This window comes from Aethalodelphis obliquidens, unplaced genomic scaffold, assembly GCF_003676395.1.
Source record: "Aethalodelphis obliquidens isolate GAN/ISIS:26980383/991018 unplaced genomic scaffold, ASM367639v1 scaffold26, whole genome shotgun sequence".
In the NCBI taxonomy this organism is placed as follows: domain Eukaryota; kingdom Metazoa; phylum Chordata; class Mammalia; order Artiodactyla; family Delphinidae; genus Aethalodelphis; species Aethalodelphis obliquidens.
Window position 1 is genome coordinate 174,009 of NW_020837970.1, and position 14,065 is coordinate 188,073.

At 45.7% G+C, this 14,065-nt stretch overlaps 1 protein-coding gene across 2 annotated transcripts in view; it reads right to left on the minus strand.

The window, feature by feature from the left end:
• MYO5C (myosin VC) overlaps positions 1-14,065 on the minus strand; it is a 118,226-nt gene that overhangs the window by 65,071 nt on the left and 39,090 nt on the right. For both annotated transcript variants that reach the window (XR_003436336.1, XM_027123046.1), the window contains exons 11-15: positions 10,402-10,483; positions 8,013-8,153; positions 6,236-6,361; positions 2,095-2,178; positions 86-220 (exon numbers count right to left, since the gene is read on the minus strand). Coding sequence is in view for 1 of the 2 variants with exons in the window: in XM_027123046.1 (XP_026978847.1) it covers positions 86-220; positions 2,095-2,178; positions 6,236-6,361; positions 8,013-8,153; positions 10,402-10,483 (568 nt within the window). In the remaining variant the exon portion in view is untranslated. The remainder of the gene's footprint in view (positions 1-85; positions 221-2,094; positions 2,179-6,235; positions 6,362-8,012; positions 8,154-10,401; positions 10,484-14,065) is intronic.

Below are 14,065 nucleotides of genomic sequence, written 5' to 3' on the forward strand. Positions count from 1 at the left end.
GCCCGTGTCCAGGCCCGGAACGGGTCCCACCCATCCCTGGCTCCCTGCCCTCAGCCCCCTCGCCCTCAGAAAACTCTCTCAGTACCTTGCTCCCCACGGTGCTCCGGAAATGCTTGTTGTTTGGCTTGATGACTGGCTTTGCAGATTTAACTGTGATCGCTGAACCGAAAGGTGAAGAAGGAACCGGATTTTCTTGAAAAAAGTGGGCACAGAGATGAAACTGGGAAGAACAGAGAGGGTTTCAAAGTCAAAAGTATTCACCCACAGTCCTTAGCTGGAACAATCAAGGAAATGGTCACAACAACCACGTCTAAACCAGTAGGGGGGTAAAGGAACAATCTTGGCCAAATCTCAGTTCCACAGGGGGGTCGTCCTCACTCGGGATGACTGACGGTTTCTTTCCCAGGAACGGGAGCAGAAGGGAAAGCATGTGAATGTCTGTATGTGGGTATCGCTCCAAGTGTCAGAACAGGAGAAGCATTTATTCTTCCTCCCTCTGCGCCTTGGCTCACGTTGCTTCTGCACTTGGAATCTCCTTCCTCCTAACCCCATGTTCTCATCCCTGCAGATCCAAACCCTACCCATTACTCAAGGTGCTATAATAATATTTTCTAGCCCCACCCCCTTCACAATAACTTCCCTGGTGTCCCAGCGCAAATTAATCCCAACTTCCTCTGAGTTACCTTAATCTTTGATCTGTACCTCTTTTAAGACACTCACTATTTTCTACCTTGCATCACTTATTTCTTTCAATGTCTTATCTACCCTCTTGGAGAAGATCTCGTATTTTCTTCTTTTAAATCAGACATTGAGAATCTTCTCTGGGGGAGAATTCCTGCCTGATGCATCCTGTAGCCCCTGTGGAACAAGTGAATCTGAAATTCCCAGGCCTCTGACAGCTTGTGGGCTTAGTGCAGAGACCCACCTGTGCCTCACCACGATCTGTGTCCCTCTTCCAGACTGGACCCCAGGTAAACAATCGGTGAAATACGTCAACTAATTCTGTACACAAATACAGGCTATTTCTACACTGAATTCTCTGTCATAAATCAATTTTAATAACTGAAGTTGCCATGGCCTGTGATTTACTTATGACCATTAGTGGGAAGTGCTCAGGCTCATTTGGGAAATTGTCAAAATTCTTGAGCATCTGGTGCTCTGTGATGACCTAGATGGGTGGGATGGGTGGGGAGGGAGGTCCAAGAGGGAGGGGATATATGTATACTTACAGCTGATTCACTTCACTGTGCAGCAGAAACTAACACAACATTGTACAGCAATTATACTACGATAAAATAAAATTTAGAAAAAGAGAAAAAAAAATACTTAAGCATCAGCAAAGGACTGGGGACCTTCTAAAAGAAGGAAAATAAATATGATAACCAAATCTTCGTAAAAAATGAAGGACTGTGTATGAAATATCCTTTTTCTCAAATTTTAAGAATTTGAATTCTTAAAATTCTTAAATGGAAAGAAATGTTTAAGGAGGAAAAGAAAAAGCCAGAAGTCACTCTTACGGTGACACTTCATCATACAGAACCGTGGATTCAAGGAGCTCACATATGCAGAGCAGCACTCCATCTTGCTTTGGTTTTCCTTGAGCACTTACTTGGCACTACCTACCATTGCTTGCCTTCATGTGTAAGGTATGTTGCTCCCTCTGGGATGTGAGCTCCATGAGGGCAGGAACCCTGTCTGCCCTGTTCACTGCTGTATCCCCAGAATCTAGGACAGTGCTTGGCACATGATAAGTGCTTTATAAGTGAGTGAATGAACAAAATGTGAATTATGATTCTTTAAATGATTGTATTATCTGTCCTTCATCTCTGTCATCTACATATTTGATTTCTGATTTTGCATATAGTGGAAATGTGCACGCTTTCAGAACCTAGAAACATATTTTAGTGCCAGTTCCGAAACAGTCATTTTTTGTATGCAGGAGCTACAATTCGCTGTTACAAGACAGTTAACACACACACACACACACACACACACACACACACACACACACTTCTTACTCTTTCCTGATACACATCCAGATCCACGTCAAGTACACAGTGAATAACATTAACTACCTCTTAGGACTTTACAAACCTTGCTGGCTCTCAGGATTTCAACCAGCATGTCATAGACGGTGTCTCTGTTCTTCTCAAGGAAACCTTCACATTTATACTCTACCTATGCAAAGAAAGGAATTAGTTCCAAAGAGGCAAATGCAGACAGCATCTAAGTACCACAGGTTTCTTTTCTTTTTAAAGAAAGATTAATGAAGGGGCTACAAAGGCAATGTTTTAAAAAGAGATTCAGTTTGTTTGTCACAGCAACGCCATTACAGAAAGCTTAGGAAGCTGGGAATAAGTCATCTGATGCAAAGCGCCAGGCTCTCCCGCTGCCTGGACTTCTCACTGGCCACTGGTCACTCTACACTCACCCATTAGTTCCCACTGGCCCCAGGTGACTGTTTTTTCCCTGTAACATGTGCAGCTAATACAAGAAGACCTGGCTTAGGGCTCCCTTTGCCTTTGAAGTCACCAGGAGGAAGAGTAAAGCTTAGTGGTGTCCTTTGAGTCAAACAGAAATGTTTTCCTGAATCAGCATTAATGTGGTAGAAAGGAAAGAAAAATTGACCAGCTGATCACAAAACCTTCCAGGACCACAAACCCCTTAGAGTCAGGTTTAGAGTGGGTCAGTGTTTGCCCTGATTGAACTTGGCTTAGAAAAACCCTCCATGCAGCCCTTTCTGATTCATAAGGCTTCTCAAATCCCTCAAACAACATATCCAGGGTGGCTGCTTAAACATTCAAATCTCTGGTTATTCACAAAGCTACAGTCATCAAAACAGTATTGTACTGGCATAAAGACACAGACATAAATCAACAGAGCAGAACAGAGAGCCCAGAAAAGAACCCACACTTTTATGGGCAATTAATCTACGACAAAGGAGGCAACAGTATATAGTGGGGAAAAGACAGCCTCTTCAATAAGTGGTACCAGGAAAACTAGACAGCTATACGAAAAGAATCAAACTGGACTACTCCCACGCCACGCACAAAAATAAATTTCAGGGACGTCCCTGGTGGCGCAGTGGTTAAGACTCCGTGCTCCCAACGCAGGGCGCCTGGGCTCGATCCCTGGTCAGGGAACTAGATCCCACATGCATGCTGCAACTAACAGTTCACATGCCACAACTAAGGAGCCGGCCTGCCACAACTAAGACCTGGCACAGCCAGATAAGTAAATAAATAAATATTAAAGAGTTAAATGTGACCGCCTTTTAGTGCTTGGAGTTTTTCAGATAGGCTCCTGAAGACACGCACATGAAATGAGTGATGATCTATCAAGTTATATTTTCTAGTTGCTGTCCTTTATAATTTCACAGTTGTGATCCCAAGGGAAAAAAAAGGATCAGACTTCATGTAAAGCACATATGGGATTTACTTCAAGAGACCCTCTCTATAGTACATGGTGTCTGTACGTTTCATTCTTGTCACCTGGCACTTCCAAGAAGCCCCTCTTAAAAGAACTAACAGTGCAGCATTTTGCGTGTACTATGGATGGGTGAGAAGAAACCATACACACTGTAGGGTCCGCTTAGGTTCTCAGTTTCATTAACCAAGGAAATAAAATTGTTTTGAGAGCGAGGCAGCTGTGCTTACATGCAGAAAATCAGCACACTTTGCCACGGTCCCCAGTGCCCCCAACAGAGGCACTCAGGTACCTGCTACCCTGTCCCTGCAAACAGTCTCCTGGGATTGGGAAGGCTCTAAATTTGTTACACCTTTGCTCATTTATACTGGTGGCTCACACACCAGCCTGGAAGAATTTATGCAACAGTCCATGTGCTGTACTCACAAGGGCGTGTTTCCAGACAGGATTAAAGAGTTAAATGTAAGACCTGAAATCATAAAACTTCTAAAAGAAAACACAGGCAGTACGCTCTTTGACATCAGTCTTAGTAATACTTTTTTGTAAATGTCTCCTCAGGCAAGGGAAACGAAAGCAAAAATAAACAAATGGGACTGCATCAAACTAAAAAGCTTTTGCACAGTGAAGGAAACTATCAACAAAATGAAAAGGCTACCTACTGAATGAGAAGTTATTTGCAAATGATATACCTAATAAGGGATTAATATCCAAAATATATTAAGAACTCCTACAACTCACCTCCAAAAAGAGAAACAATCCTATTAAAAAATGGACAGAGGATTTGAATAAACATTTTTCCAAAGAAGACAGATAGCCAACAGGCACATGAAAATATGCTCAACATCATTAATCATCAGGCAAATGCAAACCAAAACCACAATGAGATATCACCTCACACCTGTCCGAATGGATAAAGTCAACAAGACCACACATAACAAGTGTTGGTGAGGGTGTGGAGAAAAGGGGACCCTCCTGCACTATTGGTGGGAATGTAAATTGGTGCAGCTACTATGGAAAATAGTATAGAGTCCTCAAAAATAGAACTAACATTTGATCCAGCAATTCCACTCCTGGGTATATATCTGAAGAAAACAAAAACACGGATTCAAAAAGATACATGCACCCCTAGGTCCTCTGCAGCACTATTTACAATAGCCAAATCTCTGGACTATATATTTTAAAATGTGATATATATTCTTCATAAATAAAAAAATAAAAATTTACAAACTGTGAACAAACAGGCTTTCAGGGGTGCTGGAATATGGAGGCAGAGAGGGTGTTCAGGGACCCCAGGGCAAGGACTCTGCTTTGTCCCCTGGGTAGGAAAGTGTCCTTCCTGGTGCACAGTTCGGGTTATGAACCAGGAACGCTGGCTGTCTGGACACACGCCCTTGTGAGTACAGCACATGGACTGTTGCATAAATTCTTCCAGGCTGGTGTGTGAGCCACCAGTATAAATGAGCAAAGGTGTAACAAATATAGAGCCTTCCCAATCCCAGGAGACTGTTTGCAGGGACAGGGTAGCAGGTACCTGAGTGCCTCTGTTGGGGGCACTGGGGACCGTGGCAAAGTGTGCTGATTTTCTGCATGTAAGCACAGCTGCCTCGCTCTCAAAACAATTTTATTTCCTTGGTTAATGAAACTGAGAACCTAAGCTGACCCTACAGTGTGTATGGTTTCTTTTCACCCATCCATAGTACACGCAAAATGCTGCACTGTTAGTTCTTTTAAGAGGGGCTTCTTGGAAGTGCCAGGTGACAAGAATGAAACGTACAGACACCATGTACTATAGAGAGGGTCTCTTGAAGTAAATCCCATATGTGCTTTACATGAAGTCTGATCCTTTTTTTTCCCTTGGGATCACAACTGTGAAATTATAAAGGACAGCAACTAGAAAATATAACTTGATAGATCATCACTCATTTCATGTGCGTGTCTTCAGGAGCCTATCTGAAAAACTCCAAGCACTAAAAGGCGATCACATTTAACTCTGCTCCTCTGGCCCACAAAGGTTATTATAGCTGTCTGTCTGGCTGTCCCTCCACTGCCCCCGTGGACACTCAGGCACAACCAGCAGACTGACCCACAGCAATAGCCTCTAGGACAGGCAAGCACAGGCTGTCCCCATGATCCCTAGGCGCTGGCCAAGCCACTGGAGTAACACCCAACCCGGCAATAACACAGAGGGCAGGAGTTTCCTTAAGGAAGGAAAGCAAGATGAGAAAGCATGTTTAGGGCAGGTGGTTGTGGTACATTTTCTTTTTTTTTCCTTCCATTTCCTAAGCTTTCTGTAATTTGATTAAAAAAATTTTTTTTTTACTAAACATTTTTTTCATAAGAAATTGGAGACATATAAAGAAAATAAAGATCACTTAGAAAACCCATCACCTTGAGTCAGCCTCTGTTACCAATGTAAAAATATATTATGACAGTAAGAAAGGAAAGGGTCAACAAAAAGATATTCCTTTCAATGTAGGAAACAACTATGCTGTCTTGATTATAGCAATATCACGGAGGAAATAAACTGATAAAAGATTAATGAACTCACAATAAGCCCCAAATCAGAAATGAGGTCCATTGGCAACACGTTTATCTTTAAAGCAGTACGACTGAAATGCATATATTTTGTGATGAAGACAAATTAAGAACTGTTATGCTCACACGCGCGCGCATACACACAGGTATCCTTCATCAAAGCTACGTGCTAAGCGTGATGGTTCTGACCAGCAAAGTCCCTGGCCTGCTTGCTCCTCCCAGGAGACAGCTGTGGGCCAGGGGCAGACAGCACTGCTCCAAACTCTCACTGTACCTTATCAGCAAAGTGCTGGATGATAAAGGATGTGTTTGACATTCTGGGCTTTTCAAACAAAGAGTTCTTGTTGACAAAATTATTATACAGCTTTTGAAGCCAGTTTTCATCAGTCCCATGTGGTAACTGGAAGAGAAAAGCAAACCAAATAGCAAGTAAGAAAACAGAGGAGAGGAAAAGCGCTAATTCTAAAAAACCAAGATGAGCTGCACCTCAGAGTGAACTGCTCTACATGAGAGGCTCCTGTTTCAAATGCAACTCTAGGCATAAATCTGTCTTTGATCTTATTCTTTACAGTGATATTTAAATGGACACATCAACGTTCTTTTATTTTTATTTTATTTTTAATTTTTTTTTTTTTGCGGTACGTGGGCCTCTCACTGTTGTGGCCTCTCCCGTTGTGGAGCACAGGCTCCGGACGCACAGGCTCAGTGGCCATGGCTCACGGGCCCAGCCGCTCCGCGGCATGAGGGATCCTCCCAAACCGGGGCAAGAACCCGTGTCCCCTGCATCGTCAGAAGGACTCTCAACCGCTGCGCCACCAGGGAAGCCCATCAATGCTCTTTTAGAAGAACAAAATGTTATTGATGAAAAGGAAATGGTCACATAATGACGTAAGAATGAAGGATTTTATTTCTGCAAAACTGGCAGTATTTTAACATTTCTTCCTCCCAAAATTATGTGAACATGATTTTTATTCTTGGTCGAATGGGGGAAGATTGGAACCCAAATGTAGTCCTCCCCACCCCCTGCCTCAGGAAGAAAGCTGTTCTTTTGTCTTACTGCCTAGTTAATAACTACCTCCTTGAACTAAGATCTTACCTACTTAAACTAAGCTAGATGCAAAACTTGTTCTTGATACTGGTGATTGTGAAGCTATCAATTACATTCAGCCTGAACTCTGTGAATCTAATATTCCATATAGGGAATGACTCTGTAGAGTGGGTACAAATATTCCTAGAGGTTACCTTGGCCTCTGCACCCTGCCCCCAGTAGATCAGTCCAGAATGTTTGGCCCTGATGCCTATCTTTTAATCTTACATCACTGAAGGGGCTAAAGCGTAGGTGGCACCAGAAAGGCTAATCTGTGAGAAGAACCATGGAATTGAGAATTCTAGGGAGAAAATACCAGTAAGTCTTCAACGTTACAAGCATTTGGGGCTGGGGGTGGCAAAAATAAATCTTTGGGAAAGAAACAAGATGTGTGTTTAAACATTAAAATATAACCTTTAAACCAAAAGAATGAATACTGTCCTAGGGATTATTTTTTCCTGTGGCCTGACAAAGGACACTGCTAGGCTGACTCACTGTGAAGTTGTTCCTCCCAGAGGGTAATAATAATAGGAAAATTTCTAGAGACTCTTTTGTCAATTGTATGATGTTGATTTTTCAGCTGCACCTCCCAGTGGGTGACTCATGGAATCAGGAAGTAAGAGAAAACTCAGTTCCTATTAGTCATTAACAACTGGTGTATAGTCACTTGTTGTTTCCATGTCCACTCTATATGTACACCTAGTGACAGCTTCAAAGGGCTCCTCCCTGCTGGACATGACCTAAGAGGTCATGCATGTTACCCAAGGGTGGGCTACACCTGCTGAGGGCAGGAGGCTCACCGGACCCTCCGGGGTTCCTGCTATGGACTGCCGTCTCAGTGTTAACATCTAACCAAATAGTAACACGTCAGGAATTTACATGTACATTAAAAAAAATCCATTTTGCAATATGCTCATCGATTACTACTCAGAAGTTGAAAACAACAGTTATTTTAAAAAGTTACCAAGCATTCTTCATCCAGTAACTCCAAAATACCCATTTTGGCTTCAATCAGGTCAATAACTGGTTGGTTGTCATAAAAATCTATCAAAGTCCAAGGAATATCTTCCTTCATATACTCTTCTTGTTCAAGTTTAAAGACATGCTGGAAATCCGGAAGTCAACATAGAAAGTAAAAGAGAACATTAGAGTGTGCTTCTGAAGAACAGGACATAAACGTTTGGAAAATGTAGATATATGACTGATTTGAATGTTTATGGAAGACCCTGAGATGCACGCCACCCTCCTTACCCACGATCAGTGCTGCTGAGGTCCTAACGTGGGTGTAGCTGTCATCTTCCAGCCCACTCGCAGGGGGTCCCCACATCCTGGGGTGTGAGGCCTGAGCCAGCCTGCCACCTTTAGCACTCAGGGTGGTCCTGGAGCCCCTTCCTGCTCAGCCACTGCTGCTGTCCAAGGCAGACCCAGCCTCTTTGGCCGGGTGGGAACCAGCCTACCTGAGAATGTTGGCTCTGGGGCCAGTATGAGAAGCTAACAACTTGGAGAGCTTTGTACATTACTTGTTCGGGCCACGAGGGTACCAGGGAGGCCTCCCAGAGGGCTGGCTCAGGCTCATCCTGGCTGCAGGTGGCAGAAGGGGGAAGGACTACGAGGAGAAAGGCGCCCACAGGAGAATCCCAGTGGAAATTGCACAGAAGCCCAATAGGTGGTTGAGAACTGAACGGCGCCCGTACAGGCCAGAGAGACAGCACAACAGTGATGGGGGTGGGGGGCAATGGATGGGGCTGCAAAGGACAGCAGAGGGGAGATCACATCAGCCCCCTGTGTACCCCCAGAGAATCTCAGACCTGTGGCCTTTTCCTAGGGGCAGTGAGGATCCACGGAGTTCACGATGAGACCTAAGTTCTGGAAAGATAACTTGGTTTGGGGGTGGGGACGGCTTTGAAGAGGGCAGGACTGGAGGCAGAAAGCCCCGTCAGGATTCAGCCCAGGGTTCTGTGGAGGCCAGACACTGTGCAAGGAAGGTGAGCAAGAGCAACGAGGCTGGGATGAACGTGAGGCTCAGGACACTGGGTCAGCAGTGGTGCTTTAATCGCAAGAGGGAGCGTAGAAGGCAAGGAGCCAGGAAGGGAAGGTGGCAGGTTCACTTTGTCACTGCTGAACTCCCAGAGGCCACCCAGATGCAGGGGTCCAGCAGTGGCCAGACTTATGGGACTGGAGCTAGGAGAGGGCTCACTAAGGCTTTCATGTTGATATTTTAAGGTTTTACCTCTTCCAGGAGGATCTGCACATTGATATAAGACTCAACCCCACACCCCCCCCAAAAAAAAGTGGGGTGGGGGAGAAGGAGGATGAAGTGGAAAAGGAGGAAAAGCAGAATAAAAAAAGAGAAAAATGGAATTGCAGCCTCTGACATGCTATTTTCAGGAAGTGTCTTGCACATGTTATTCTGAGGTTGAGGTGAACGTGTATGTCGGGGACCAAGACGGCACTGGCGTCCCGGGAGGGGCAGGATCTACAGACACAGTTCGACCTCAGGTGAGTTATGCTGCACACCCACTTGGAATAAATCTTAGTTTCAGTTATTAAATGCTAAACTTCCAGGGAATCCTTGAGAATGTTAACAGAATACAAATTCACAACAGGGTGAAATCTTATGCTTATACATGACTTAATTCTGGAGCAAGGACTAGCAAAGCAAAAAAACATTTGCTGGGTATGATTCAATGTTAGGTCTTCTCCTTACGAGGATATTAGGCAGATACTACTGACCTGTTTTCAAAATAAGAAAAATGAGGCTCAGAGAACCCTAGGTCCCAGAGGAAGGAGGTGGTAGAGCTGAGACTCAAACCCAGTTCAGTTTGAGCAAAAGCCCATGCTCTCCATGATGTCACACTGTCTTCTCATGAGTTGTGTGGGAGAAGCTGAATTTCAAATGACAAGCAGGAGTTCTCCAGGTGAAGATGAAGGGATGGGGAAAGGACAGGGGCAGGTGGGTTGTGGCAGAGAGAGCAGCAGGTGCAGATGCTGAGGCTCACAAAGACTGGAGCCTTCAGGAAACTAAGTGGTTTGGTCTGGCTGCAGGGCGGGTGGCCTGTGTCCAAGAATGGCAGGTGATGAACTGAAACAGAAGTGGGCAAGTGGCTCCACAAAGATGAAATAGGATGGGAAGGTGCAGTTTCAAGATACGGCCACAAGATGGTGCAGTGACCCAGCATGTGAGTGATCCAGCAAGATTTGAAGAGGGAAAGAACCAGACTGAGCCTCTCTCCATGGTCTGTCTCTGTCTCTCTCTCTCTCTCACACACTCACACACACACTCACTCACACACACACACACACACACACACACGGCTGAGAGCTAGTTTCAAGAAGGCAGAAAAGTCACTTACCAGGTTAAACTGCTGTTGCAGCTTTTCATTAGCATAATTGATGCAAAACTGTTCAAAGCTGTTCGCATCAAAGGTTTCAAAACTGAAATACAGTTTAAACAAGTTAAGATATAACTTGAAGGATATATACATTCATTTATAGGTTAGCATTTTTTCACAGATTTCACAGTTTAAAAGTTTTCTATGTTTTCTGCAAGTTTTAAATATGCCTCAAAGCTTCTGGTTTAAATATCCTAGCATTCAGTTTATAAGTCACCTTTTTCCAGGCTGCCCCAGGAAGGCATCTTGTGTGTACAAAACACCTACCTGAGGCAGGCATTAAAATAGGCATGGTACAACATGGCATATCATTTAATCCACACCATAACACTGTCATCAGCACTATTATCCTCACTTTATAAGACTGAGAAGTTGAAAAATTTGTCCGAGGACAAACAGTGTCAGACTGAGCTGTGAGCTGACCTGACTGTAACACTTATGTTTCCAGTGAAAAAGCAATGCTGCTTCCTGTTGCCCCACTCTTTGCTGCACGCAGAGGCAGCACGGTTTTGCCTCCCAAGGGGTGCTTTCACAGTCCTTGGAGGAAAAGGGCAAGGCCATCTAATACCCATAGCCCAGCAGACCCCTTTAGGTCCAAGGCAGACAGCCCCGCCTCCTTTTTCAGACTTTCAGTGTCTGTCTCTGGAGCTGCAAACTCACAAGCTGAGAGGAGACCAGTAGACGACAGAATGGGGGGGCAGGCTGGAACCGTGCGGGGCCCATGATAACCAGGATTGCCCAACGGGCAGGTACTACTCAGCTCCAGCCAGCTGTGACCATGGATTAATGCAGGTCAGGATGTGAGGTCACCTGATTCTCAAGAGAATCCAGAACCTTGATTTTATGTGAATCACCCCACTCTACGATGTGGGCTGAACAAAACTGGGGCACCCAATTCACCACCTGTCCAGATGAGCGCTCCTGCCAGAAGGAGGCTGAGTACTTCAGCTGTTAGCATTGATGCTCATCACCTCACTTAACCCAACACCGCCCTAAGTGAAGAGCTGCCCTGACCCCACTGTTACACCCGAGGGTCAGAAGAGATGGTGACCATTGCAATGTGGTGCCAGACATGCAATTCGACCCCAGCTCTTGGTGCCTCTAAAGCCTTAGTTCTTTTTTTTTTTCGCGGTACGCGGGCCTCTCACTGTTGTGGCCTCTCCCGTGGCGGAGCACAGGCTCCGGACGCGCAGGCTCCGCGGCATGTGGGATCTTCCCGGCCCGGGGCACGAACCTGTGTCCCCTGCATTGGCAGGCGGACTCTCAACCACTGCGCCACCAGGGAAGCCCCCTAAAGGCTTAGTTCTTAATCGCTCTAATCCCGAGAGGTTCCTGCCAGCTTCAGCCATGGGTCCCCTGGGAATCTCACTTGACTGAGCCCGTTTGGCTCAGTTTGGAATTCCTGGGGAGGTTAAGGGCCCGGACTGTCCTCTGGGCAGCTGCAGGGTGACTTGGAACAGGAGCAGAACCCACAGTCCTCATAGCCCCATTCCACACACGCCCTGCGTGGTCCAGAGGCTCTGCCGGCCTGGACATTGCAGACAGGCCACGGCTGGGCCTGGAGGGGAGACAAAAGGGCCTCATCGTGCCCTGCAGCCCGCAGCTGGGGCCAAAGGCTGGACTTCCTAGGGCAGGGGCGGAATGTCGAACATCAATGCCTGTTTTCCTGTTCACATTTGAACAATCCTTATGGTTCTTAAAATATCTTCACGATTTCTTCCATTTGACCTTTGTAATAACCCTGCCAGAGAGGTCCCCTCCGAACCTGAGGTTCAGAGAGGTTCTGTGACTTTCTGGGGACGACACAACAGGTGTGGTGCCGCGCTCACTCCCTGCAGTCTGACTCCAAGCCCCAGGCCTTTCCAACTCTGGGTCTAGAGAACATAAACACCCGACTGGCTGGGGAACCACAAGCCTCCATGTTTTTCCAAGCTGAAATCTCAACGCTCATAGCTTTGGCTTTCATCGCCTTCACAGAGGGTAACTTTTCTTTTCAGGTTGTCTTATTTCCAGGTCACCCTGAGCTCAGTTCTCTCAACAGCTGCAGGTGTGCATGCACGAGGGCTCACCTAGACATAAGCATACTGGAGAAAGGTGTGAAAGGATTCGCCCCAGACAGTAACACTCTTACTTAAAGAGGAGAGCTTATTTTTTTGGAGGGATGAAATGAATTCATGGGTGGCAGTGAGCATGTTACTTTTTAAATATCCAAGGAGGAATTTAATTTTAAAATATAAATTTAAGATCTACTCTAACAAGTTCTTGAAAATTTACAATTACTCCTGTCAAAGATTTGCCCACTTAGCCAAAAATTCAACTTCCTTATGACAGTGGTCTATCAGCCTGCAGATCTGATGCCGCCCTGTCATTCTCCTGACTCACGGCTCCCTGTTCTCAGCTGCCCCCTCTCTTCTTCCTGCCCTGCTAACCTGCAGCACATCCATCTACTTATTCCCTGCCCAGAAACCATCCCAACCTCTAAGTATCTGCCTGCCCCCTCCAGTAAAATTTAAGTCCCTAGAGGTCAGAAGCCATGTCTATTTTCTTTAACAATCACACCTGACATAGTTCCTGGCACATGCATATTTGTTCTTGAATGAAACAATATATTCTTAAAATAAAGGGCTACTGGGGCTTCCCTGGTGGCGCAGTGGTTGAGAGTCCACCTGCCAATGCAGGGGACATGGGTTCGCGCCCCGGTCCGGGAAGATCCCACATACCCCGGAGTGGCTGGGCCCTGAGCCATGGCCGCTGAGCCTGCGCGTCCGGAGCCTGTGCTCCGCAACGGGAGAGACCACGACAGTGAGAGGCCCGCGTACCTCAAAAAAAATAAAAATAAATAAAGGGCTATTTATTTTAAAGACATTTTAAAAACACAGAAAAGAACAGAAAAAATATAACAGTCACATTTCCACCACAATGAGAGAGACTATTGTTAAGCAGGGCTATTCCCATTCAGAAGTCTGCTTAAATGATTATTGGCTGCTCAAATCTTTTTTTTTGAACGGACAAGGTAAATAATTTACTAACTACCCCAGCAATGTATCACTAATTTATAACTGTTGACAGATACCATTAATTGGGAGTCATATGTACAGTATTAACTTAGAATCTAAGTTAAACAAGGAACTCCCCTGAGGCACAGCCTCACATTAAAGAGCTGTGGGAAAAGCAATTTCTCTCTCTATACGTAAAAGTTCAGCGGCCCCTTCTGCCTGCCCTCCCAGCAGGCCAGCCGGCTCTCCCCTCCAAATGGGAAGGGCAGGGAGAGCTGCTTTTCTCGGGGTGTGGGGGGATACTCCCCAATCTCAGTGGAATACTCCGTGATGCCTTCCCTGGGACCATCTGCCCCTCCTCCCCCTGAGAAACCAGGGTGGGTCCTGGGAGAGGGAAGGGGTTGGGTGCTGAAGGCCAGTTGCTAACAAACAAAAGCCCGGGTGCTAACTCCCCTCACGCTGGCCAGGCCTCAGTCACTCTTCCTGGCTGTTCTACAAGTGTCTTTAGCACAAGTCTGACCTGGAAAAGCAGGACTGGGCAATGAAAGGAAGCAAGAAAAAAACCCCAGTGTGGGAACTTGGTCCCCCAAATGTATTAGAATTCTTGGAGGGACTTCCCTGGTGGCGCA